Here is a 27684-nt window from a genome sequence, read left to right as displayed (position 1 = left end):
TCTGACTCATCTCAAAGCAGAATCTGTTATGTCTGGAAGAAAGTTTTCCTCCTCCTTCCTTGTGAGTGATGCCACACAACCCTGAGGAACAAGGAATTACTTTACTCTTTCCCCACCTCTTCTCCCAAAGTTTCTATGAAGATTTTCACTGTATGTCTCAATTAGCACATTCACCCTGTATGTTTAACAATCATTTTAACACATATGTAAGCCAATGAATGGAGGAAATATTTATGGATGCTGTTCATTTTTAGCTCTATTAGTCTTATTCTAAATGAATAAAAGCAGATAACAATTTGAGTAACACAGGTACAGCTTCATGCTTTAGGTTGCATGGATTTTCTTCTACCATATCAATTGCATTTGCATTGCTGGGTATGGTATGATGGTTAATGTACATATATAGGAGAAAAGCAAGGATCAATGGATGAAAAGGCTTCCTTCTTTAGATTACTCTGTTCAATAGGAGTACTCTCAGCAGATTCATATTCACTAGCAGTTTAGCCAAGCAGAGAAGTCCCACTGATTTTTCCTTACTTACTGTCTAGACCAAGCAAAGAACTGCAGCAGCTCAACACCCGAAGGAGAGTAGCATTTTCAAAGCTAGAGGGAACAGATAAGAACTTTGTCAGGAAGAACAAGGGAGTCAAGACTCATCCCTGGCTGAGTTGAGAATGAACCAACTGCTGGAAATGATGAGCATTTGCCTAACTCGGAGTTAGACCCATCTGCAGAGTCCAGGTCTGTGACTGGAATACAAAAAAAGAGTGGGACTGGCACTTTTGTAGTTGGCCAAAAGGCAAGTGGATGTCAGCCCAGATCAGGAGTAGTTATGAGTCTCCTGTCTGAAACATGCCGGGTAAAAAAGAGTATTAAAACTAATCAAATGGACTGGTAAGTGTGGAGTTATTTACTGGCACTCTGCACACACACACACTTAGTATTTAATTCCGTTGCCTAATGTTGACACATACACATGAAAATATTTCTGTTGTAGTTGACTTGACCTTTAGAGTTTAAAATGTAACTCTTTAATGGCAACACATTTTATCTCTCCATCTATGAAATTCCTCAAAATCAGGTTCCTGGGATACTTTAGGGATGATTTGAGAGCTTGTAACAAAGAAAACACAGCTAAGAAAGTTTTGTAGCATCCATCAAGGTAGAGGAGAGCATGCACAAAGCCTGGGAGTTCTGAGAAGAGAGTAGCACTCCAACATCTGAAGATCAGGGGCATTGGTATGGAGTTGCAAGCTAGGGGACTAGTGGACTGCTCTGCCTGGTATTGAAGCCAGGCTGAACTTTCCATCACTTTCTGCATTAAAGATGGATATTTCTGCTAAGGTTTGGGTTCTGATATCTCCTGTAGTTTTCTGCTTCTCAGTCAGATTGTAGGCAAATCACTTTCAGCATCATTTTGCACTGTATCCTGAAACATGGAAAAAGGTAGCTCACAGAAGAGAAACTTCTTTGAGGTACTGAGAAAAGGGATGTGAGCTCTGAACCCTTAGATCTGGCCTACAACAGGCCAGAAAACAACATCATCTGATTGAAAATCTCTGCTGTCATCTTATATCACATTTTCTGGAACTGTGGGTGGGGTGGGAGGCTGCAACTCATCACTTTTGTTTCTGAAACACTAAGGGCCAAATCATGTGAGTACTCTGATGAATTCATGCTCCTTTGGAAAACAGCTCTCCTAGGACTGACACAAAACATGTTCTTTAAAGTAGAGGATGATAATAATGCTTATTTCACCAAAAGAAGATTGGTATCATTGGCTTCCTTAACAGAGGAGATCTAAGGCACGGAGTTACTCAGGGACACTTAGCAGGTCAAAACCAACCCCGTATTTCTTCTGTTTCCCTGTCTAGTTGGCAGCCCCTCTTGGGCAGCAAAGTGCTACAGGGCCTGAGGGTCTCCATGGCGTGGGGCAGTGCCCCTAGATGTGTGCTGTGGTGGCCTTGGTGCAAGGGAAGAGCACTGCAAAATACAGCTTGGGCAGCTACTGGGGCTGGCTAAGACTTGGGTCCCCTTGGGAAGGCAAAGAGCAGCAACACACAGGGAGCAGAACAAAAATTATTTTCCTGGGGTAGGAGGTCTCCGTGGTATGAGGAGAGACTGCCTCACTCTGAATCCGAGCATTTCAAGGAAAAATGAAATTAATTTAATATCTTACATGCAGTCAGGATGGGAAAGTGAACTGTTAGGCTGCTCATCGAGGTCAAGCAACATAAAAGTACTTATCTTTCTATTGTTTCTTTTGATCATAACATTTTGAAGTGTCCAGACACTCAAACACAAGGCTTGTTTGTACTAAACATCAGCTGTCCTTCAGAGAAGCCCCGTACCCTGCCTCTGCCAGCTGCTGACTAAATGAAGGAAAAAGCATTTTTCTCTGCCTTCCTTATTCCTGGGCTGCTTGCCAAGTCCTTTTCCAAATCCTCGTGACTCTCTCTCGAGCAAAGGGAGCTGCCTGTGCCTCCTCCCCAGGAGCAGCAGGAGCCATCTCGGGCTCCCCACTGACCCAGGACAGGCTGCTGTGGCAGCACCTTCAGTCCCAGTCCTGCCCCTGCCAGCATCCCACAGGCCCTTCCCAGCCCAGTGTGGCTCTGTGGAGCTCCTGAGCTCCATCAGTCCCACAGAATCTTGCCAGCCCCTCCGTGGTGTGTAACCTGCAGCCCAAGAGCAGCTGACTGGAGGCTAAGGCTGCCTTCACCCCTGAATGCCCACAGCTTTCTGGACAGAGAGCTGACTGATTTACAGATGTAATATCATTGTCTACTGGCAGCCAGGGGTCTCAAATCCTTCCCAAATAGCAATGTTTGGTCACTAACGGAGCCCATGATCCCTCAGTCAAAGGGAGTGGTATATCCTCCACTGCCTCCAGCAGCCTTTTATGCAGTACATGAAAGTAAAATTGCAGTAATTTCAGGTATTAGAGGAAATAAATACATGCCAACAGGAACTCCACAGCAGTACTGAACAACTGTACTTTACCAATACCGTGGGTCTGAAAATATGAAGTTTTGAGCTAAATGAGACTTTCAGCCCTGAAAGTTTTCCTTGGGACTTAGGAGGCATTCATGTTGATCCCTGCAGGTCCCTCAAATAAAGAACTGCTGCCACATTCAGGGAATCTTTTACAGAAGATAAAATTTTCCTTGCCACTATCAGTACTTCTTTGCCTTACTCCTTTCCCAAAATTTTCAGTTTCGTAAGTAATTTTTTAGAAATACCTAAGATATTTAGAAAGGGAAAGACACAAGTCTTTGATTTGAAAAAAGTAGCCTCAAAAATTTCAAACAACTTTCAAACAACTGAGAAGAACACTTAGGATTACTTTAAAAGCATTAAAAATCTCCACTTTTTTTTTTTTTTTTTTTTTTTTTTCCCCACAGAACTATCTGAAGCTGTATAAACCCCAGTATTGCTCCTCTGCTTAGGAACAGCTGCTTCATTAAACACCAGGGGAAACACTGCATTACTCTTTCTACTGTCTTTTTAATATCAGGTCTGAATTCTTATACACAGGAGTATTGTCTCCAGCCAATTCAAGGATTTAACCTACATGTATCACCCAGGCAAAAATCATATACGTAAAGGAAGTTGAAAGAATGTGAAGAAAAGAACCTCCTTCTATTAAATGAACTAGTGACCATGCAGCTTGGAAAAAGCCTGGTGGGATCCCTTTAGGATCTTACCCTAAGACTGATTAAAGGAACTCAATTAAATCTGCTGACAAACCACTCAGAATATTTTGTGAACTGTAACAGAAGTGTGACTGAAACTTGTCATTCAGGCAGAAATCAATTCACTGTTCCTACAGCAAAATGTAAAATTCCTAGTACTAGTAACTTTTATTTAATTGAAATAAATAACTTCAATTTTAAAGACTAGATGGGCAAGAGTATCCTACAGGGTTTTGACATCCAACTTCTTTCAGTGGAAGATAACTTACAGTAGTGCCAATTTATGAACTAGTGAGAAGGTCTGTGATTTAATTAAAAACAGAAGAGATAAAATCCTTCCTTCATAAATTAAAGCTAATGCCCTCTAATTGTGTATAGCTGAGTAAGAATACAGAACAGCATGGGTGAGCCTTCTTTCCTTACAATACCCTGAAGTCTCTAGTTCTGGGAAAATTGCACAATGACTAATTTTTTTTTTTTTTAATATTTCATTCTTGTGTATGTGTAGAGATCTGCTTAATAATCCAGAGTAACAGGAACTGGGCCATGGATTTTCAGAGTAGTCTCCCAGCCCCAGAAACCTCCTAGTTGGATGCCCACCCTGCAAAACCTAAAGTGATGCTTTCTTTGAATGCAATCGTTATTGTACCATCCAGCATCCATTTTTTTTGGCTGCAACATTACGTATAATAGAGGAGTAATGTCTGGAAAATTTTCAGAATAGTCAAGTGTCTTAATTCCTCTCCACCTAATGCAGAAGCAGGGCAGGAATCAGCATTCATCAGTACAGCTCAAGAGAAGAAAAGCATCAGAAATGCTTTCTTTCCTTGGTATTTTCAGACCTGGTGGAATCAAAGCAAGCAGAACTGCTTTTAGAGATGTTGTTTCCTGTCATAATTGTTGTACTCTGGATCTGCCTTCCCTTGCCATGGTGCTGAGTTGTCCTTGCATGGTACAAAGAGGAAGCCTCAAGTACCATCTCAGCTATCTTGGCAGCTGGAATATGAGATTCCTTGTGTCCAAATGAGGCTTCAGACACACTCTGAAGACACCCTCTGTTTTACTGAATGTTTTCTATTCTCCTATATGATTTTTGAGGCAGGTTTGACCTCTTGTAGCATGCAGGATACAGAACACACAATCTACAAGTTGAAGCAATGCTGTCTTCTGCCTTGTTTTCTGTATGCAATCCTTTTTTTGCTCTTTTCACTGTTTTCACAGAGAAGTGTTCCTAGAGTGTCTAGAAGAAAAGTCTTCGTGATTTCACTGTGCATTCGTAAGAGGATTTTTTCCCCCATATAAAATTAATTTGCCCTTCTCAGCATCACTTGCCTTTGTTCACTGCTTTTCCAAGCCTCTCCAGTGAAAATGTTGAATATTCTGTGTCTCATATACATCTGTAGGACTTGGCTGCTGTTCAAGAGGAGGACAGTGCTTCTCCCAAAGGTTCCTCTGAGGCCCCAGATAAAACACTTGAGATCATCTCTTGCTCTTTTTTGAAAGCAAGGAAGTTATTAGTTTCTTGTTTCAGCTGCACGTAAATACACTGCTGAGAAGTATATTTAAGTATGTGAGTACATTACCCAAGCACCAGTACTTGACCAGTGCCTTACTGCCAATCTCACAAGAAACTAATGGTGGGTCCTTCTAAAATTTTGGCCAAAGCACAAGTATAAATAAATGAAAGAGACTGATTAACTTATCATGATCTTATCAATCATCTTCTCCATTAGTGTGGATCACAGTACAGAACCTTGTACAAAGGCACTTCAGATCTAGCTGTCTGATATAAAGGATCTAAACCTGGGAGATGAAAAATTTGGTTTTTACCTGACACAAAAGACCATTATTCTTCAAGGTCCAAAAACAGAGAATAGCTCTGAAATACTCATTTTTGAGCTGCTGAAGATTACTTAATGTGCCATCTAAATAATCACACTTTGCTTTTGATCTCTATACATTCATTCAACATGAAGACTTCACAAGAGATTTTTTTTTATGCTCTTGCTATATTTTGGTAGGTAGTTTCTGACATCATAATTAGTTCAAATTAAATTAGACATTTAGTCTTCTGACATCTGGAACAGTGGCTGCCAGCTATTTTCCTTCTATTTTCTTCCTGAAAGAAAGAAAATATTAGGTTGCATGGTAAAAAGCTTATCTACAAGCTCACAAAGGAGCACAGGGACAATGGCAGGTGAGGCAAGCCAAGTACTATCCTCTCTCAGCTCCTCCCAGACCCATCATGGAGGGGCCAAAGGGCCATCAAAGACCCATCTCCACAAGCCCAGAAGAGCACAGAGGCACAGTGGCAGGCGGTACTAGGGGACACAAGTGCATGCGTCCAGGCAGAAAACCCATAACAAGGAATCAACAGGAACACTTTTAGGACTGGAGATTATTCCTCATGGATATGGGATGCATTATGGTATGCAAGGGAAGAGCATTTGGGGATAACATGAGATTTAGAATTCAGTCTTTGGTGGAGAAACCAAAGCTGAGGAATGGGAGGGCTCAAGACCACTTGCAGAGGAACAAGTTTAGGAACAAATGACAGGATGAGTGACAAAAGGAGATAAGGGGCTGGCCCTGTGTAAATGGACACCAAAGGCTGATTGGGATCAATTGTCTGGACATACCCTGTGTCTCTGTCTTGTGTACACAAGTGTGGCAGGAGATCGAAAAGCCAGCAACTGCAGTGGGCTCGTGGGTGGGAGGAACTGCATGTCTGGAGTGAGAAAACTGGCAAGGGCAACATGAGTAAGTGTGTGATCACTTGCAAAGATTGTCAGAGTAGACAGAGAGTGGGTGAGGTGCCCTGGGAGCTGGGTGCATGCATGTGTGTGTGTGTGTGTGTGTGTGTGTGTGTGTGTGTGTGTGTGTGTGCTACTGTGACATCCCTACTGGGTGCATGTGCACATGTGCATGAACGTGTGCTCAAGGGTGTATGTGCAATGGCCTGTACCAGCAGCTGCAGCATGGCAACAGCACTGGGGACTCATGGGACCAGGTAAAAAAAAGTAGACACTAGGATCCACCCTATACATATGTGTGTGTGTATATATATATATATATACATATATACACACACACACATATATATATATAACTATTACTGGACCTCCAACCTGATTAGCCAGAGAGGTGAGGACCACGAGGCCATCGGGGCTCTTTGTGTTGGTGTGAGCACTGAGTGCCTCTGTCTGTGCTGATGATGTGTGGCTTGCAATAAGTATGTGTTTGTGTGTTTTGCTCATATGTCTGCATGTGGCTGGGGAAACATGCTCAGCCCCACTACTGACTGGACCTGGGGCATGGAGCTGTGCAGCCTCACCTCTACGAGGGTACTGGATTTGGCTGCCCTAACTTGGTTCTCCCAGCAGCCCAATCCAAGGCCACGGAGCTCCCGTGTCAGAGCTGCCCGGAGCCAGAGCCTCTCAGACCCAGGGGAGAGAGAGCCCATGGGGCCTCCAGGCAATGCATGTTCCTTCACCATCTCTCACTTATATTCCACACCTTTTAATCTTTCTGGACCCAATTAAATGCAGAATTTTGGTATGTCCCTTGTCAGTCAGACAGACCAATCCCAATATGAAGTTGGCACTGATGCTCTCCTTCTGCTGCCCAAACACCTGGTTGTTCTCTACATCTGCACTGGTTTCTGGTCCAGCTTCCATCATATCTGCATCTTCCAAATATAACTCAGATTCTTCTAGGAACTGAGTTCAGGGAAAAACAGCCTTTCCCTGCAGAGAGGAACAAGGAACTTTGCATGCTTTTGCGCTTATTCTCTTAAATGTACTTATCCCAATATTCCTTTTGAAAACAATATTTCTCATCTTTTCAGAGACTGGATATTAGAGGACTGAGCCCAAATGAGATTTATGTTCTAAACACAACATACAGGTAGAAAAGGGCATGAATTGAAATTTTAAATCTACAGGAAAAAAAGTGGATGAGCTTGGGAAGTGTATGCCTTAATGTAAAAGCACACGGTAATGTATTAAAAAATGTTAATATAAAGATTTTTAGAAAAGGAGTTATACAGGTAGTATTATGATGGAAGAAAAATTCTAATTTAATTTTCACTTTTCTGAATTATGGAAGTCTCAGCCCTAAACATGTTCCTGAAATCTCATGTTAACATCATTAATGCTTAAATTTTCCAAATATTATTCTTTCCCGTTGTTCTTATTTTTGCCTTGGTTCTGCATAAGGAAAGAAATACCAAAATGGGGTTGTTTTACATAATCACCCCCTGCTCATGTCTTTCCTATTTTTCTACGACCATTCAGCCTAAAAAATAGAACATATGATTACTCAGTGAAAGCCCTGCAGCCATGAACTCCATCTGCTTGTAGCCTTCTAAGTATTATTTGTATAAAGACAATAAAAAAGTCTTGTCCCTTTATAAGGATGACTGCAAGTAGTTTGATCTCTGAAAAGAATAACAAAGATTTTCTTTCTCCAGCCCTTGAAAATGACTCAGTATGAGATTTTGATCTCTATATTGTAAATTTGATATCCTGTGGATCTCCTCCTCATCTCATCTATTGAGCTGCTTGTTGTATTAAATCTTTCAAGATCAACACGTGATTGATTAAGAAGCCTCATTTTCTGCTTGCATTTCTATATGATTATTCTGTGATTAAATGTTTCAAGCTCATTATCAGCCAGACTCACTGCTGAAGGAGAGTTCCCTTAAACTGCTTCTGTATTTTAGCTACTAACAGCTGGAATGTAAAAAACTCTTAATATGAACCACTAATCACTGTGTACTGACATAGAGGGGTGTTTAGGATTTAACACGAATATTTTTGGTTCTTCTAATGACAAAAAAGTTACCAACACACAAAATGGAGTTGGCATCTGCTTCATTCCATAACTGTACATTATCACAAACACCTGTACTATTCTTACATGTGTTTGGGCAGGGTTCTTCTTTCTGAAACTGCCCATTCACCTGTCTGCTGCAGTCATGAGATGTTGAGGCAGTAACCTTGGTTTTTTCCTTACACCCTGGTCAAGACTTGGAGATTTTGGATGACTTCCTCAAAGTCTTTTTTTGCTCTAGCCTCTCTTTGGTGGAGAAACCTGTTCTTCAATCTCTGCTACATCTCAATTGAAATGGAATTTTACTATTTGCCTGCAGAATTGCTCTCAGCCACACTGCTCAACCTGATTTGCTGCTACAAACCACAAATGCTTCTTCTCCAATATACTACTACTTGTCATTTTCACTTTGCTCCAGAAAGAATAGATTTAGACTGATCAGGATTTTCATGTAAAAGTGCTTACTTCTGACAATATCCAGTCCTTTCCCACCAAGAGAACACAGGGCCAGTATTTTCAAGTCTGAAAGCACTTGGAGTGCTCTCCTGATAGACTGCAGAGTGGCTTTTTGCAGGCAGGGGCAACGCAGGGTGGAAATCAGCTTCTCCAAATGGAGTTGTCCCTACTCTACACGGCCCTGCTGGAGGTTGAATGCTAGGCCAGCTTCCTCAAATGCTTTAGCAGGGAATATGGTGTAAATGCCTAGACATTTAGTTGAGATTCCTCTTATCACATGGAGGCTTGGCACATTAGTCAAGGCATTTTCTTCATCCTGTTCATGCGGAAAAGGCAAAACTTTGTTGGATGCTGCACGGCCATATGAAGGTTAATTGCAAGGGATTTCCCCTCTTGATTTCTATGTGCTGTGTTTTATTAACTGGAAAAGTGAGAAATGCTTCTTAAATAAAACTGAGGATTACCAGGAAAATAGTGCAGCTATGAAGGTGCAAACAGCTGCTCCCACAATGGAAACTACTGCTGAACTCTCATGTGTCTCACAGCACCTGGAGTCAGCAACAGTCACACACATATCCTTTACCATGAAATGTAGGAAACACAAGGTTTGCAAGTGTGTGTTCAACTTCAAACCTCAGTGCCCAGCAGAGATTTGTATCAAAAGCATCATTTGAGTGTCTGAACCCAAGGCAAGAAATAGATAAAAGCAAGGCATGCTGCTTCTCTAATGAAAGACTGGAACAGCATGGGTTTAGGCACCTTTGGAGTTTACCTGCAGAGTCATGAAGAGGTTCCCATGAGAAAACACCCAGAGGCAGGATTCACTGAGCCATTTCCACAGGAATACAGATACAGGGGTGGACAGAAAGGGCAGCCTCTCCTACTAAAAATTTTAGATGTTCCATCCTCCCAGAGGCAGAGTGCAGTGACCGGGCACAGCAAGGGAGCAGAAAAGCAGGACAGCAAAATTCTCAGACCTCTTCAGAGAGAGTCAAAACTTTACCACCACATCCCTGAGCATCTTTTAAAATCTAGGTTCAAGCAGGACACACTCTGCCAGTCACAGAGATGCCAAGCTCACACGGGACACTCTTCCCACCCTAAAACACTCTATGTGAATCTTGGAACAGGCTTCACATATTTATGTTTTCCAGCACTGAGCAACGTTTGCCTCAGATTTCTTCTCTTTCACTGCGAACAAAGGCGTGTCCTCACTCTCCCTGTCCCCCTATGTGAAGGGTTTTCTGAAGTAGATGCTGCTGCTCCAGTAGCACAAGACCTTTAACTACCAGGTACCTCGGCAGGACTCAAGTCAGCCTCTTCTCCTCCGTCCCTAAGTCAGTCAGGGCAGCTTCCAAACTGACTGTCCTCCCGAGAGCAAGCATGGCTAACTGTTTGCTTGCGCAGAAAGTTCAGAGCCTCAGCACAAACTTAGAAGGGTATCTTCCTGATGAATTTGCTTCTCAGCAAAATCCTCCCATCACAACAGGGAGCTGGGAGTATTTGCTGCCTGTTGCTGAAGATGAAGGTATGCTCCAACAGCGTGAGGAATGCGAAGCCCAACTCCTGAACCACCCTGCTCTCCAAGCCCCCTAACTCTATAAAACTGACAGAGAACTCAACTCTCTGGAAATGCTGGAATACTCACTTGAAATCTCATTTTCCATTTTTCACACATGTAAAAAGCCCAGTGAGAAAGAATTTGGGGTAAACAAAATTCCTTCTACGAGATCAAAAAATGACAAATGAGAATTGGTGAAGCATTGTTTTATGTTATCTTCCTTGCTTCTTTCACACCATATATGCAAAAGAATCCTTAAATTTAAAACTATTATATGCATTTCAAACAAATAACATAACATTTTAGAAAATTCCTCTTGTCCCATTTATCTTTAATAATTTAAGAGGGTGCTTTCTAGAACCATAGTATAGTAGTTCTATTTTTACATATATGCAATTTCAAGGCAATTCTTTTGGATTTCTTCAAATTATTGAAAATGTTTATTTTCCACTGCTTCCATTTGTATCTTACAAGTGACTTCCTCTTGCCTATGACCAGTAGAATCACAAAGGGTCACACACTTTCTGTACAATCCAGTTAAGTAAGTCCTTATTACTTGAATATCTCTCTGAAGAATAGCAGGCAGATAAATCATGTAAGATTTTTCCAGTCTGATTTCCCCCATCTAGAATACATACACACAGCTTTAAAAGAACATTGATTACACAACCCACCAGATGCTAAAGTAAGTTTTCTTTGCTTTTAAAGGAGTAAGAAAAATATTTGTGGAAAAAACCTAAACATTTTTTCTGACATTACATGAAAATAGTAATAATTATGCCGAACAGAACTAACTACAATGAAAGTAAAGCCGCCCGTTAAAAAACTGTCAACCAATTGAAGCCTGTAATTCCAACCTTCATCAATTGCTTTCTTGAGTGACTCATCAAATCAGTGTTAGCTGAAAAGTCAATACTGAGAAAGAGGGTAAACCAATAAAAACTCCTTTCAGTCACACAATTGCTACCACTCTTGAGAACACAGTCAAGCGTTTTATTGTTTATACTCATTTTCATTTACACATAAGAGGAACAATCAATGCAGTTCTATCACAGCAGGTGGACCAAATCCTGAAACTCTGCTGAATATGCAAAGACCTGTCTTAAGGTCCAATCAGGAGGGAAAAAAAGAAATAAATAAAGAACAAAACAAAAGAAGAAAAACTAAAAAACATAGGGGGGAAGTAGGGAGGCAAGAAATTTCACTAACATCAGTTAATTCATGATTCATGGGTATTTATTTTGCAGGTGAAATAGCTCTTCTGAAAGAGCAAACTGCTTCACTTCTTTACAAAATACACTAAATAATGTTAAGTACTTAGAGAATTCTAAATTTCGCAGTGGTTCATGCGGTAAGGGTGTGCAACTGACACAAAATGGAAAACATGGTTACAGCATCAAACTGCTACTCCTATTTCCAGCTGGTTTATGGAAAAGGTCATTGGACTTCTTGATCTCTGCTCCTATGGAGTAAAAGCAAGAAGTACTTCCTTTTTAAAGGCAGCTATGAGGACAGACTACAGATATGCAGTGCAGTTGAACAGGTCTACAACTCTTGTTTCTAGAGCATTTGCATTTACTATTGTTTTGAAATACAAATATAAAACTTTTGCACACTGTCACTTCTCACACATGTTCAGCTGAAGGAGTCATTTACAGAATTTACTGTGATGCTCCTATTTTAAACGTGAGTTTGTCTCCTCTTGGCCTCACAGGTGGAGGGAGCAACTCTTTCCACTGAAAGAAAGAAATTACAGGTGTGCAGAAGTACAACTATGCTACCAACATGGACAGAGACAACTGTGCTCTTGTGCACACCCCTACAACCGGCCGGAGAACAAATTAAGAAGTTAAGCCTGCAAAATAAATGGAGTTTACTCTCAAACTTTTTTTTTCTTCATTCCAGATGAATTATAGACCTTGATTCGAGGCTGCCCTCTTTTTTTTTTTTTTTTTTTTTTGCAACTGATCTGCGTGCCTATTGGAACAGCATCTCTGCCAGAGTCATTACACTGAAACGCAGAGCTGAGCAGTTTGGTGGCAGAATGTATTGACGTTTTTGCAGCATCATGAGTCTGGCAACTGGGCTTGGGGAAGTTTCAAGCAGTGGGTCTTTACAATAGCAACTTGATTCTGCAGACAAAAAGCAAAAGATTGGCAGAATTATTAAAGTATCACAATAAAGGCATGTATGCATTCTGCAGAACGTGGCGCTGAGTTTAGTGATGAGCTGGCAGCCACTGCTGTCAAGAGGCGCGGAAAGGCAAAGCCCTTCCGCGTGTGGAGAGACACACCGAGGTGTCCAGGTTCCCACGGAGGCTAAGGAGCAGCTTTCCCCTTCGGGACGCCTGCTCGCAGCCGGCTCCGCTCCCGCAGGAGTAGCCAGAGCCCTGAGGAGGGCAGAAGGAAGTAGGGCTCGACTTTGTCTGCAGCCCTCATCTGGGGCCTATCCTACCTCCCTTACTCGCCAAAAAACCCGACAACAAAACCAAAAACACACCAACAAAAAAACATCATGCCGTTGGTTCCGGGGCCGTATCGACTCCCCTCCGAGGGGGGCTGCATGCCCAGCTGCCCAGCGGTGCCCGCAGCTGCCGGCGGGGGCCGGGAGGCGGCACCGGGGACGCCGCCACGGGCGGGGACCGGCCCGGCCCGGCCCGGCCCGGCGCTCTCCGGGCAGCTCGGCTGCGGGCTGGGAAGGCAAGCGCCGTTTAGCACTAATTGGCCGAAACACGGGCAATAGCATACGAAATGGCGGCAGATTGGTTTAATAGATGGAATAAAAAGCAGATTGCCGTGAGTCACTCCCTGCGATCTGGGCGGGGTGGGGGGGGGGGTCGGTCACACACGACGCGCGCACACACAGCTTGTAAAATGTCAGGAGCGCGCAGCATCCCCAGCGCTCGCCGCCACTTGCGAAGGGTCTGAACACCAGCTCTTTATGGGGTCGTACCCACCCCTCCGCCCCGTTTCCAATCCCCCGCCCCATTTCCAACCCGCCCGGCCCGTCGCGCCCCGACTCTCCGGGCAGGGCGGGGTGCGCGGACCTACCTGTGGCGCCGGGCGCGGGCGTGCATGGGGGCTGCCCCGGGGAGCACATCGCATTCAACATTTCAGCCTGTGCATCGGAAACGTATGAGTTTGTGGAAAGCTTGTTTGAAGTCTTCGTTAGACATAGTATAGATGACGGGGTTGATGAGGGAGTTGAGATATCCAAGCCACGTGAAAAAGTCAAAGATGGCCATGTGGAACCAGCAAGCGTCCTTGCAAATAGGCATCACCAAGCTGATGATGAAAAAGGGCAGCCAACACACGATGAAGGCTCCTAAAATAATTCCTAAAGTCTTTGTAGCTTTCCGCTCTCTAGCGGCAGTCAGCTTCTTTTTCTCCAGCAGGGCGTCCGAGACCTTCACCTTCACCTGGTTCATGTACACGGGGGAGCCCGTTTCGCTGGATCCCTCGGGAGCCTTGGAGTTTATGGACGTGACGGAAGAGGTCGACCCCGGGGAGTCTGTAATTAACTGCGCCCGCGTTAGTCTTTTACCTGCTTTCTTTGGCGTCTGCTTCAAAATCCGCGACCTGGCTTCCACGTAGATCCTCCCGTAGAGGGCTATGAGCAGCAGAGTGGGGAAGTAGAAGGCTCCTACTGTGGAGTACACGGTGTACAGGACGTGGTCCGTGTTCACCACACAGTTAGATACTTCCTCGGCCTTCGCCTGCCGCCAAAACAAAGGGGGGATGGAGATGCAGATGGAGAAGATCCATACCAGTGCGATCATGCCCGCTGCCCGCTTGGGAGTCCGTTTCGTGGAGTACTCGACGGCGTCGGTGATCGCCCAGTAGCGGTCCAGGGCGATGACACAGAGGTGCAGGATGGAAGCCGTGCAACAGGTGATGTCCGAGGACAGCCAGATATCGCAGACGATCTGACCCAGCGTCCACCTGCCGGTCACAGTGTACATGGTGCTGATGGGCATGACAAGGATGGAGACGAGGAGGTCGGTGACGGCCAACGAGGCGATCAGATAGTTGGCCGGCGTGTGGAGTTTCCTCGTCTGGTAGACCGTGGCGATGACAAAGGCGTTGGAAAGCACCGTGGCCAGGGTGACCAGCGCCAGGACGACGGCGAGCACGATCTTCCCGGAGAGAGGGGTGGCATCTTGGTAAATCACTTCCTCGGCGCTACAGTTTCGGTAAGAGTCGTTGGCGGAGCCCAAGTGCGCCCGGCAGGGGCCGGCCGGCTCCATCCCTCCGCGGCCGCCGCCCCCGCAGACGGCGGGGCTCGGCGCGGCACGGCGGGGCCGCTACCCCGGCAGGACCCCGTCGGCGCCGGGGGAGGGCTGCAGCATCGCCGCGCCGGCACCACCTCCCCGCCCGCCTGCCCGCCCTTCCGGGAGCTCCGAGCGGGCTCCGCGGAGCTCACTCCCCACGGGCGAGAGAGCAGGGCAAACCGGGGGCCAGGCGCGCCCGCTCGCCCCGGCAGCTCATCGCCCCGCCGCCCGCCCGCGGAGCGCGGCGAGCCCCGGACATGGGGCTCCCGCCCCGGCCGCCCCTAAGCGCAGCCCCGCCGCCCGCGGCTGCACACCGTGTCTCGACGGGCGCGGTGGCAGCGCCGCATGCCCGCGGGCGACGGCCTCGCCCCCCGGGCTGCGGGCGCGACGGCGGGGGCTGCGGGGGCAGCGGAGCCGCCCCGCCGGGCCGTGCCTTCACACGCAGCCCGCCGCAGCAAGTTTGCAGCCGCCGCGGGTGCGGGAGGAGCAGGAGGAAAAAGAGGAGGGTCCGCGGGAGGCAGGGGGAGAGACCACCTCCCATTGCGCCCCGCCGCGGGCCATGCTGTCGAGGCCCGGCCTCCGCCCAGCACTGGCAGCCGCGGGCAGGGGCCGGTGTGAGTGAGCGGCGAGCAGCCGCCGCCCCTTATATAGCGGGCGGCGCGGCTCCGCCGGCACCGAGCAACCGGTGCCGCTCTCGGGCGGGCTGCCCGCCCGCCTGCCCGCGGAGGAGGAGCCGCCGCCGCCTCCCTTGGCCCTCCCTCCGGCACCCACCAGCCGCCCGACGGGGGGGGGTTCGGTCCGCTCCGGCCCCGCGCACCGCCCCACCGCCGGCCCCCCGCCCCTGCCCCTGCAGGCGTCGGGAGGAGCCCGAGCTCGTCCCCCGCCCAGGCGGGGAGCAGCCCCTCCTCTTCCAGCCCGACGAGGGATGCCACGGCACGGGCGGATGGAGGTGTTCCTTGGTTCTGCCGTGGTTCCCACCCTGTTTTGCACAGTGCCCGCTACGCCGTGAGGCTGGGCGATGCCAGGCTCCCCAGGGAGCCCGGTGGGGCTATACCCCGGTGTACTGCCCGCCGCCACGTCTCTCGGCGGCGTTACAAGCGCCGCTCGGTGCCGGAGCTGTTTGTGCGGGAAGGGCCGGGGCGACCGAGACGGTGCGGGACAGGGGCGCAGCCGGAGCGGGCAGACACCGCGGGACCGCCCGCCCTGACCGCCGGGCGAGGGGCTGCGCAGCGCGGCGAGCCCCGCTGCAGCAGACGTGGATCCCCACTGGATCACATCGCATGCTTCACACTTCTAGCAATCCCATGTCTTCTGGGCTAAGGCTTTCTTACCCATTTTTCTCCTTCCTTTTATATTTTTTCCTTTATTTTTCTGGTGCGCTTGGAGGAGCACGCCCGCGGTTGAGCAGCCTTGATGTGCCCCCCAGGCTCCTCCATTGCTCGGCAGGCGGGGACAGGAGCAGCGGGAGCACGCGTTTGTCCAAGTCCCGCAGCTCCTGCCAGCGTTTGTTCTCAGCAGCCGCAGGAAAGTTTTGCACACAAAGGGAGCGCGAGCTTGCTTTTTGCTGGGTCAGTATAATTCCAAGCTCGGTGAAATGCCTATGCTCCCGCCCGACTACATCTCCCGAAGATACCACAACAAATTAAGTTAAGAGGAGACAAGCGTTTTCAGTCTGCAAGCATGTTTGTGCACATCTTCACGTGCTGCTACGTGCCTATGTTCTCTGTAAACTCTCAGCAGCTCCCTCTTGGACATCTCCAGCTGGCTGTTTTCCTCTGTGAGGAAAAAGCAGTCAGTTTTCCTGTGGCCCCGTTTTTTCTGTGCTATTCTCAGCACCACAAAGGGGCAGGCACTGCAGTGTTCTACCTGGGACATCGAGCTCATGGGTAGAGTGAGAAACCACTGCCCCTTGTTCTTCAGCAAGCGGGTATGGCTCACCCGAGAGGATGCAGATCAAGGAAGTACCACAAGAGGAGGCTGGAGAGGATCCATTGTGGCCAAGAGAGGCTAAGAAACTGAACAGAAGAAAAGCCAGGGCTGCACAACAGGGTGGGAAAGTCAGAGCCCTGCAGGGACAGCTCCTTCCTCCCTCCTTCGGCACAGGACGAGGTGCCCTGATCTTGAGATGTGCTAAGACCCACAGGTCTCCTGAGATAAAAAAAAAAAAAAACCAACCAAAAAAAAAAACAAGCGGTGGTGCTTGAGGTTTTGTAAAATCTCTTCCAGATCTTTAGTTAGACTCTCAAGAAACGAGGTGGGGGCAGACTGGTTTAAAGAAAGCACGGCAGTCATTTGCCTGCATTCACTGAACTGACAGGAAGATAAAATGTCAATGAGCCCTTCTGTTTTCCCAAAAGGGCATGGGGATGGGGTTTGGTCCGTTTCCATGTTTTTATTTTGTGGTGCCTCCTTGTGTTACAGCAGGCCCCACCTCCTTTTGGTGCCTGGTAATTGGTTGGAAGCTCTAGACTTTACTGCATTAAAAATAATAATACAGAGCTGTCTGCATTCTTCTGATCTCTTTGATAGGCAGAGATTTTATAATCCTGGCTTCTAATACAGTGTGATATTGCTTTCACTTCTGCTCAGCATTTCTGGCTTAATTTAGTTGTGCTTAAGTTGGCAACTGCCCTCAAGCCTGTGTAGCTCAACATTCTTCCCAAATAGGGCTACATATCTGAGAGGAATTTAAATTTAAAACACCAATAATAACAAGAGGAAAACCTAGCCCTTCATTCAATTTTGGAACAGCTTGCCTCTTGTGCAAAGGCTCGTCTGATAAAATTATAAAACCTCCAAGGGCAATGTTCTAGCCTTAGCCACAGTCATCAGCCATGGTGTGTAGTGTAGACAAGTGTTCTGTGAATGGGTAATGAGTTCTGGCCACCCTACTAATGTCACTGTTTATTCTCATTCTAAAATATTTGTGTTCTGTGCACAGCTTTTGCTGTTGCCTTTCTCCATTAATTCTGGGTCATTATTCATCAGTAATCATTGTTCATTGCTTCCCTCTTTGTCTTGCCAAGAAGATGGGTTTTTTCCTCCCTCATTTGTTTTCTTCCGTTGTGCTTGCTGGTTTCTCACTCATTTCTGTAGCAGTGCTGTGAGTGGTCAGCAAAATGTTCACCCAGTGTGACAGGTCTGGCTGTAGTGACCTCAGCTCACCTGACTTCCTACAAGGACCACCAGGTCTTCCTGGGCAGGCTCAGTAAGCATTCCCCATGCTTCTCTCTGAGGCTCCAGACTTGGGTTATGAAGAGCTGCAGGAAGAAAGTAAAGCCAGCTTCCTAACAGTGGCCTGTGTCCTGGTGCTGCACGTCACTGCTGGAGGGGCATGCAGATACCATGTCCCCACCCAGGCTCTGGAACTGCTGCTTTCTTCCGCTGTGCATGCTGCTTCCAAGGATTTGTGTCACAACGAGGGGTGCTCAGGTTGTAGAAGACTGCTCTTCCTCTCTGCTCTGCCAGGCTGCACATAGCCCCCTGTCACAACTGGACCCCCAAGGGCCAAGGCTTGATGAAAGCACCAGATCCTACCTGGATCATCAATAAGTGCTGGAGTCTTGGAGTGCCAGTCAGACCCGTATTGTGTATCATATGTACTGTCACATGAACGATCATATCTCACTGCTGGGCTGTCGCCCAGAAGCTTGCATTTCATTGTTTATTTTCTCCCCTCCTAACTGGATCTGAAAAGATGCTTATGAGAAGAGATCTTATTTCCTGAAGCTTTTGGCTTCTGTGCAGAGGCAGGCATAAAATTAATTTCTTTCTGCTGGCATAAGACTGTTAATACTTCTTATATCCAGATTCTGATGTACTAAAATACCCAAATATAGAAACTGGAATGAAAACTGAGCCTATTATTGGTTTATTGCTTCACAGACTGCCCATGTATGGCGTAAATATCTTATAAATAAATTAGAGAGGGAAGACAGACACATAGAAACAAACCTAAGTACAGAAAAGAAAAGTCCTCATTGTATAGTCAGATCTGTTCTGGCCTCAGATGATGTCGTGTAGGTTTTGGCTCTTGCATCTTAAGGTATATTTGAACCTAAGGTATATTATGAAACTCAGTGCACAATATAAATTTCACTTCTGCTCTTGACTCAGCTGATAAGTTGTGTGTAATGACATCTGTAGCCTCCTGTACTGTGATGAGACTCATACTCATATTTTAAATAATGAAATTCTGAGTCCTCCTGTTAGCAGAGATAACCTTGGCTATGTAAATCAACATGGTGGTATTTTGTTGAGTTTGCCAACAGGCAAATAACACTAATGTCTGTGGGAAGTTTCTCAGTGTTAACTTTGAAGTACAGCTAAGGCCATTTAAATGCCATCACTTTTAAGTCACTAGTCAAAATAAAATCACCCAGCCTAAGTTACTGAAATTTAATTATAAGGAACAGCTGGGCCCAGTTTTGATTTTTACTCTAAGGACCCAGGCAAAGAAACAAGCACATGGGCTCAGAAAGCACAAAATACACACTCAGTTTCTCAACCCATACTGGTCAGGCACAGCTGCTGAAAAATGCACTCAGATGCCCTCCAAAGATCATTCAATTACCCTGAGTAGGCAACTGAGGTCAAGCAAAAACATCCCCTCCAGTCCTCCCTTACAGTGTCTCTAGCAGTTATTCTCCATTCAGTGCACTGACCCTCACTCATTTCAGTTCATGGAGGTAGAAGTTGAGGTTGGTGTCTGTTCCTCATTCATCTACAAGGAATTTGATTTTTAACAGTGTTCCTGGAGATGCTCCACAGGAAACCACTTCAATCCTGCCCTGTCTCCTCTCCTTGCACACTGGCTACAACCCTCCTGCTTTGTCACAAATCAGAAGAATTGACTGCTTGTGTGAAAAGGGCTGTGGTTTCATTCCTGAGGCTGCTGGAGCCTCTAATTCACACTAAAATCAGTGCAAAATCCTGTTTTGGTGCCAGAGGTTCTGGCTCAATGATCAGCCCTCCAGTTCAGGCCGTCTCCAATAATATACCTGAAGGGATTTTAACCTACCTGCTGTACTATGGGTGGATTAAAACCTGCTATAAAATTCATTCATATCCATTGGGGAATGATCTGTAGAAAATAGGCGTGACAGTATGACATAAAGGTACAGCTGTCTAGGAATAAAAGTCAATGGCATAACCTTTAGCACCTGTTCAGCATTAAGGGAAAGTACAATGCATTTAGGCTTTGTAGGGATTCAGATGAAAAAAGGCTCAATTTTCTCATCTGCTCAGATCTCTTCTGGCAGAAGATAAATTCTCCGCTTTCAGATATGGACCTGTATCAGTTTTAGAGCATTGTCCCACTTCAGTATGTTCCAGTCTTTCTGTCTGATTTAGAGAATGGAATCTCTAAAGGTCTCCTTTCAGGATCCAGAGTTGATTTCAAAGGGGTCCCAAATATCAAGTTTTCAGAAATGAAACACTGAGTTTTTTGTTTAAAAAAAAAGGCTGCAGATTTTAAAGCCACAAGCTACTAATGCATAAAGCTTCATGGAAATTTGTGCAATGCAGTGAACCACTGCAAAGAAGTAAAACTGCTGAAAATTAAGAACCAAATCTTTTCCTTGTGAAATTATCATGTCGGCATTGATTTTAGGAGAGCTACAAAGATTCCTTTCTATTAGAGATCTGCTTCTTCTGCATGGCTAATTAATATTTATCTAGGAAAGAAGGTAACATATGCTAAGCCCACTGCCACTATTTATAAGCATGCTCTAGTCTTTGTTCCCGGAGGTAATCAGAAGCTAGGAGCTTTTGCTGGCATGCAGATTTGGGCTGCTAATTTAATAAAATGCATCAACCATTAATTTGAGTCCTTTTAGGATGTTTACTAGTTGACAGTTTCTTTTGCAGTATGAGACTTAATTGCAAAATTTAGTTGTCTGTTCTGCTTAGCGAGAGGCTTACAGAAAGATGCCTCTTAGAACCTGCTGAAATTCAGGAAGAGAAGCAGTTTTGAAGGCCACAAAGGTCTTGTAGGCTTACTTTCATCAGCAGATTAGTGTAGCAGGACTAAAGCAGTAGTGAATGATCATAGCATCATCCAAATATCAGAGCTTTGCAAGGTCAAGAGGCCCTTTGAGAGCTTCAGGGTAGGTACAGTTATTCTCAGCAGCACTTTGCAAGGTAGAGCACAGCGGAAGATCTCATTCTGGTCACAAGGGACAGTTTCTGTAAACCAATTTAATCCAACATAATCTGATCTTGGAGAGAGGCTGTTATGAAACTGATGGTCTAAATGTTGCAAAGTGTGAAATCCATGTGTGAATCTACTAAAAAAGTCAGCAAAGGCCATCAGCATCCGCCAGTGCTCTATGGGTAGCTCTTTAGGGAAGAAAACAAAGGCCCAGAAGAAATAGGTAAATAAAATTGTGTCACTTGGGCCTTCTTCCAAATACAAGGTATTCATGCATCCCACTGCTTGGAAGCAGAAAGTGTCTTATCTGACCTTTCTCAGAGTAGCCAAGTAGAAGTACAGAGCAAACTGTACATCTTTTCATATTTCTTTTCTTATTTCCCAATCTTTTCAATATCCAAAGATTGTTTAACTAACCATCCTAAATAGAAGCTGTGAAAGTGCATGTCTTCATGTCTCATGTTTAAGGTTATTTATTAAGGAAAGGAATACTTAACTGTAAAAGATAGATCGGGTCTTGATCATATTTAAAAGGGTATGTCTTAATTCTCATTACAGGAAGAAATCAGTTTCAAAGGATTCAGATCTCAGGTAGAACATGCCCATAAAGAGGTTTTGAGGTGACCCAAAAAATACCTTGGCCCCTAGGTGTAGCCTTTAAAACATTAGTGGATTTTTTAAAAGTTGAGATATGGACTTTTTCTTATTTGCCAGATGGTCATGTCTGTGGAAGCAGAATCAGATAATTTCTATTTTGAAGCTTTTAAATTCCAGTTGTGAATTTCATGGGTTTCTGTTTCTTTCCTTAGGCAAATCCTGCTATGTCCCTTCCCCAATTCTTACTCTCCATAGTTCCATCTCTTCACTCTAGGAGCTCTGCAAAAGTACACGCTGGGTGCACAGTTCGCCTCTTTAAGAGCAAACCAAGGCTTCCAAACCTAAGCAATCTACTTCTTTCCAACTACTATTAAAACATGCATCTATTATTAAAACAGCCAACCAAACAAACCAAACCAAACCAAAACAACAAGAAAAAGCAATCTGCAGCTCACTGTGTTTTTCTTTGTTTTCTTATTATTCTCAAACGTTTCTGGACTTGGCCCAGATCTGTCTCCACAACCCCATTAAAGTTCATTACTTTCATCCTAATGATGAACTTTCTCCCCCTCATTTAAAAACTCCTTTACTGTCTTCTCCATATCTTTCTCCTTCAGTTTAGAACACATCTGCATGGGAGCCTGACCTTCTGTGCCCTCACTCTTGTCCTACTACTGTCTTTGGGAAGGAGGAGGGAGAATATCCTTGCATCTCCCCTCCAGACCCACAGCCTCTGTCATGTTTAAAAGAGTCCTAAATCCTAGGGTATTTCTACACTCCAAAACCATAAACCCCCATCTAAGAGTCTAGAAAGTACTCCGGTGAAGTTATCTCATTGCCCAAGTTTCCCCTGCTTAGGAACAGCTTGAAGCTAGGGAGGTTTAGTTGCTAAAACTGCCATCCTGGTTTCTATAATGTTTCAGCTATGTTTTTCTGAACTTGGAAGTTGCATTATACCTACCTAAAATGCTACCACACAATTTCATAGCCTGCTGTTGTGGCCATGACCCTCTTCTGTCTTTATCTTTTCTTTGTGCATCCTTTTGCATATCTCATTCCTCCATTAATACCTCACTAATAAGCACATTTTCTTTACATGACTTTCAAAGCCTTTGGTAGTTCATCTACTTCTCATCACATATTCAGGTTAATTACTGCCTCCCACTAGCCTCTGATGTTGGCCCCTCCCTGAGTATTATTCAATTTCAGTCAGACGTCTTCATGCCCTCCCAGGCTCAAGACAAGTTTCCTGTGGCAGGCACAGATATCCTCATTATAAAGGATAAAAATCCTCCCTCGCTGTGATACCAACAAAGCACACTTTACAAGAGTCAGGCTGTTGATTAAACTATGACTGCTACCTATTATTCTTCTTGGTTGTATTTTCTTTGCTGATGTTTTCCCACCTGTGTGCCTCTGCTAGTGCTAATCTTAGACTGCAGTTCTTTTGAGCAGAGGCACCATATTTGCTACTATGAAAATAGTTTTGAGGGTCGTGATTCTACCCTTTGAGTGGCTTGGAATAAACTCTCTGTCAATAGTAGCTATTAATATCTTCTCTTGTGTTGTTTTTCATCTGTACAGTTCAGAAATCACTGTCAAGATCTAAGCTGGCCAGGGGAGAGAAAATATAATGAAAGGCTTGTGGGTTGAGATAAGGGCAGGGAGAGATCACTCAAGCAGTTACTGTCATGTGCAAAACAGGCTCAACTTGGGGAAATCAGTTTAATTTACTGCTAATCAAATCAGAGTAGGGTAATGAGAAATAACCCCAAATTTAAAAAACCTCCCCACCACCTCTCGCTTCTTCCTGGGCTCAACCTCACTTCTGATTTCTCTACCTCCTCCCCCCAGGCAAGGCAGGGGGATGGGGAATGAGGTTGGCGGTCTGTTCATCACACATTGCCTCTGCTGCTGCTTCCTCCTCAGGGGAGAACTCACACTCTTCCCCCACTCAGCGTGGCATCCCTCCCATGGGAGACATCCTCTCTGAACTTCTCCAGCTTGAGACCTTCCTATGGGATGTGATTTTTAACAAACTGCTCCAGCATGGATCCCTTCCACAGGGTGCACTCCTTCAGGCACAACCTGCTCCAGCATGGGTCCCTCACAAGGTCACAAGTCCTGCCATCAAACCTGCTCCAGTGTGGGCTTCTCTCCATGGGTCCATGGGTTCATCCAGGAGCTGGCTCCAGCACAGGCTTCCCATGGGGTCCCAGCCTCCTTCAGCTGCATCCACCTGCTCCAGTGTGGGGTCCTCTGGGGGCTGCAGGTGGATATTTGCCCCAGTGTAGACTTCCATGGGTTGTAATCTCTGCTCTGGCATCTGGAGCGCCTCTGCCCCCTTCACCTTCAGTGATTCTGCTTAATGTAGAGATGTTTCACATATTCTCTCACTCTGCTCTTCTGCTACAGTTGCAGATCCACAGGGTTTTTTCTCCCTTCTTGAGTACAATATTCCAGTGGCACTACCACCATCACTGATGGGCTCAGCCTTGGCCAGCAGCAGGTCTGTCTTGGGTCTGGGTGGCATTGGCTCTGCTGGACACAATATAAGCTTCTCACAGAAGCCCCCCTGCTACCAAAGCCTTGCCATGCAAACCAAATACAGCAGCAAATGATCCACATTAAACTGACATGATCAGGACAGTGGACAGTTCAAAATAAGATCAACCAGAACCTACAAAATATGAAGGTTCCTCATTTTTTGCTTGAGAAAAGCAGTTTTTCTGCATGTCTTGTTATATTTTAAAGATAAGAACTGTCCCTTGTTTACCTTATGCAAGTAGTGAGAAATAAACAAGAGTAAAAGAGCACACTATTAAGATGTAATGTGCACCTGGTTGTTTGCTTATATTGCAGCTCTGAATTCTGAGCTATAGAGATAAAAGGGGGGAAAGACCCCTGCTAGAAATTATGTTCTTAAAGACTGGGGTTTTGAGAAGTAGAGAACATGATTACCCTTTCCCTTCTGCATATGCCCTAAAAGATTAATTTCTCCAAAGTCTCCCCAAAGGATAATATCTTACTTAAAATTTGATTATAAGAATTGGGGATTTCATCTTAAGTGAATCTGCCTAACCTCTGCCTAAGATGCATACACCTAATATAAAACTTTGAGCACCTGGTCATGGCAGACAGGACTTCCATTATCAGTGACTTTCCAAGCTTCTTCCTCTCTCCTTTGGCTGTAGTGCAAATATTGACATTTATTGTTGGAAATGTCTTTTATTGGGCTAGATTTCTTGCCTCAGCAGACTTTTTTACTGGCTTGGTACCATATGTAACATTAGGAGTTAATTTACTCCTGTCTGCTGCTGGGCTGCCCTATCAATGACCTTTGGACGAGTGGTGACAAACCCAGTAATGTAGATTGCTCTTTTACATGATTCTGAAAATGAATCTGATAAAACCTCAGCAGTACTCCCACTTCCTACATCTCACATTTACATTTACACTTGGTAAATTCCTGAGAAAAAGAATTTTTAGTTTCATGTTCTGAAAGAGACCTGCAAGAGTTCAGTAGTTCCCTTTCCAAAAAAAAAAAAAAAAAAACCAAAAAAAGCATTTTGGTAGCATTGTTCAGTCTTTGACATTTTATTGCCAGTAAGTACACAAAGTCCTCTGAGGCATCATCCTCTGAGGAGCCATGAAACATGGGTCAGCCAGTTCTTGACAGCCTAATATTATCTGAAACAGCATGAAGAAAGCTATTCCTCGAAGCTGATGGTTTTGTGCATTCCCTTTCTTGGATTTCTTTCATGAAAATTATTAAAGCAAGTTTGATATCCTCCTTTCCTTAATGAAAGGAGTAGTTTAAATCTGTTTTGGAGATTTTAAGCATGCTTTAAAATCATCTGCTGTCTTCTCACTCCCTTTTCTGTACTCAATTCTGCTTTCATTTAAAAGGGTCAGACTGCTGCTTATCAAGGATCATTTGGGCTGAAAAAGATCTGCCCTGAAAAAAGTCTACCTGTTAACTGTTTTCAGCCCCTCTGACATTTGCTCATGTATCAGAAATTTCCAATTGATCGCCAATCAGATTTCTGAAAACACAGAGAAATGAAGAAACAAGTTACTTGGATGTCTAATCATAAGCATGTTTAATATGACCTTGAGCCAGGAGGACTTAATGAAATGGTCCTAACACTCTTTTGTCTCTATATTTGAAGCTAAAGGGCGTAGTTTTACTTTTTGTAATTTTAAGCACACTTGGTGGGCACAGACAGATGAAGGAAAGCAATAGAGAAATTTGAGAATATTTATCAAACAGTTTTAGATAATTTCAGCCTGTGCATCTTGATAATAGTAGCTTATACAAGCAGTAGCTTCACTGAATTATACAATATTCAGATGGAGGTGATTTGCAAATAGATGTGTCTCTGTAGGGAAAGTTTTGTGTGGGTTACCTCAAAAGCCAGAAAGGTGAAAATAAAGAAAATTAACAGCAAATGATCTCAAGGATCAAAAACAAATCTTGACAAAATAAGGACTAAACCCTGCTGTCATTTAAGCAATGTAACTATGTACATTTACAATTAAATTCCACCCACACTACTTACATACTGGGTAGCATTTTTTGAATATTTGAAACTTGCTAAAGAATTTGAGCATCCACCTATTGCAGGCAGAAAAAAAGTAACAGATTTTTAAGGACCTAAGAAGTCTTAGGGATCTCTACCAATAACTACAGGCCACACAATTTTACCAGCCAGTACTCTGACTCAAGAATTTGTGACTGGAGCAAGCATCAGGTCTTAGAGGAGGAAGGCAAGCAAAATATTTTATCAGCCCAGCTGAGATACCAGGAGAAAAGCAGAAAAATCCTCAGGGACACAAGAGATCTTCAGCAGGTCACATATTCTGACCCATCCCAATTCATTCTTCCAGATCTCTTTTTAGTCTATTCCACTGGTGAAATGCTGGTAAAAATCTGGTAAAAATTTCCATCTTTGTTTTTGGAATTAACTTGTATGCCTTAAGTGTCCAACAGTTTGTCCTTCCATGCTTCTGTCCATTAAACTAAAGAGTTCTTGGTATCAAATGACTTCTGCCAGTACAGTTATTTATGGCCTTCAACCAGACAGCCTGCAGTCAAGGTTCATTCTTAACCTATTTCTATTGGTTAAACAGACCTGCTGTCTTTTAATCTGTGTGTTCTCGTGCCTCTATTTTCTGATTTTTGACTTCCCAGTCTCATTACTTTTTCCTTCACCATTCTCCTAAGCTGTCTCTCTTATGCTATTTGCAGCCAGTGTAAGAAGACTAACAGATACAGATAGATATCAGATATATGGTATGCACATCTATCCTTACCATAAAATTATATATCTGATAAAATATGGAAACATATATGTGTGAAAGTCACAAAAAAAAAATCATGAATCAAAGAAGGGAAAAAGTTCATGATTATGATGGTTACCATAAGAATTCATATAAAATCAGAGCCACACATTTTATTTTAAAATACACATATACAGCCTAGCTGCTCACTAGTAAATTGCAGATGTGCTCTATCATTTTAAAAACTAATCCATGGAGGCAAGGTAGGGGACAATTTCAAAGGGAAGCTGCATCTACCTTTGCTGCATTGGCAAGGCAAAGCCACAGGCTGACCTGACCCAGTGCTGGCACCGCTGTGCTCCCCAGAGGATGTCAGGCTGGATGACTTCCAGGGGATCCTACTCCTGCCAGCACTGCTCTGCTTCTTTGCATTAATGCAGAAAGATTTCTGGACACAGCCACGAGGGATTAATAAATAGTGATGACTGAATTTGGAAAGGTAGCTTTAGTTATCAAGGCAGTGAAGACACAGAGCTGCCCTTTTAAGTACTGTATATAAACAGGAGCAGGGAGAAGCACCATATGTATTAAAATCCCAGCAGAATTTAACAAAATAAGGGTGACCTGATTTTGGCAGTGTGCTGTTTGGCTTTCAGAATGAATTATTGTAAAAACACAGGAATTAGAGAAAATAGGGATTGAACTAATGAAGTAAGAAATATGAGGGATTGCCAGGAATGAGGAAGAGCCCAGCAGAAAACATTAACAGACAGTATGAATGGAAACAGCAAACTTTTCACCCATTAAGTGCAGTCACAGGAGGGATAAAATGTGCTGCAAA

The 27684-nt window shown here is 44.6% G+C and overlaps 1 protein-coding gene across 3 annotated transcripts in view; it reads right to left on the bottom strand.

Moving 5' to 3' along the window:
- The window catches only part of HTR1B (5-hydroxytryptamine receptor 1B), a 55734-nt gene extending 40831 nt beyond the window's left edge, over positions 1–14903 (bottom strand). For 2 of the 3 annotated variants that reach the window (XM_050972899.1, XM_050972900.1), the window contains exon 1: positions 13593–14903. In XM_050972899.1, coding sequence (XP_050828856.1) covers positions 13655–14788 — 1134 coding nt within the window. In that variant the 5' untranslated portion in view covers positions 14789–14903 and the 3' untranslated portion in view covers positions 13593–13654. Of the gene's footprint in view, positions 1–11502; positions 12675–13592 lie in introns of those variants that run through there. The other variant, XM_009094191.3, reaches the window with a different exon arrangement.
- Positions 14904–27684: the final 12781 nt, after the last annotated feature.

This window comes from Serinus canaria, chromosome 3, assembly GCF_022539315.1.
Source record: "Serinus canaria isolate serCan28SL12 chromosome 3, serCan2020, whole genome shotgun sequence".
In the NCBI taxonomy this organism is placed as follows: domain Eukaryota; kingdom Metazoa; phylum Chordata; class Aves; order Passeriformes; family Fringillidae; genus Serinus; species Serinus canaria.
Note: the sequence above shows the minus strand (reverse complement) of the source record. Positions and strands in the feature narration are given on the sequence as shown.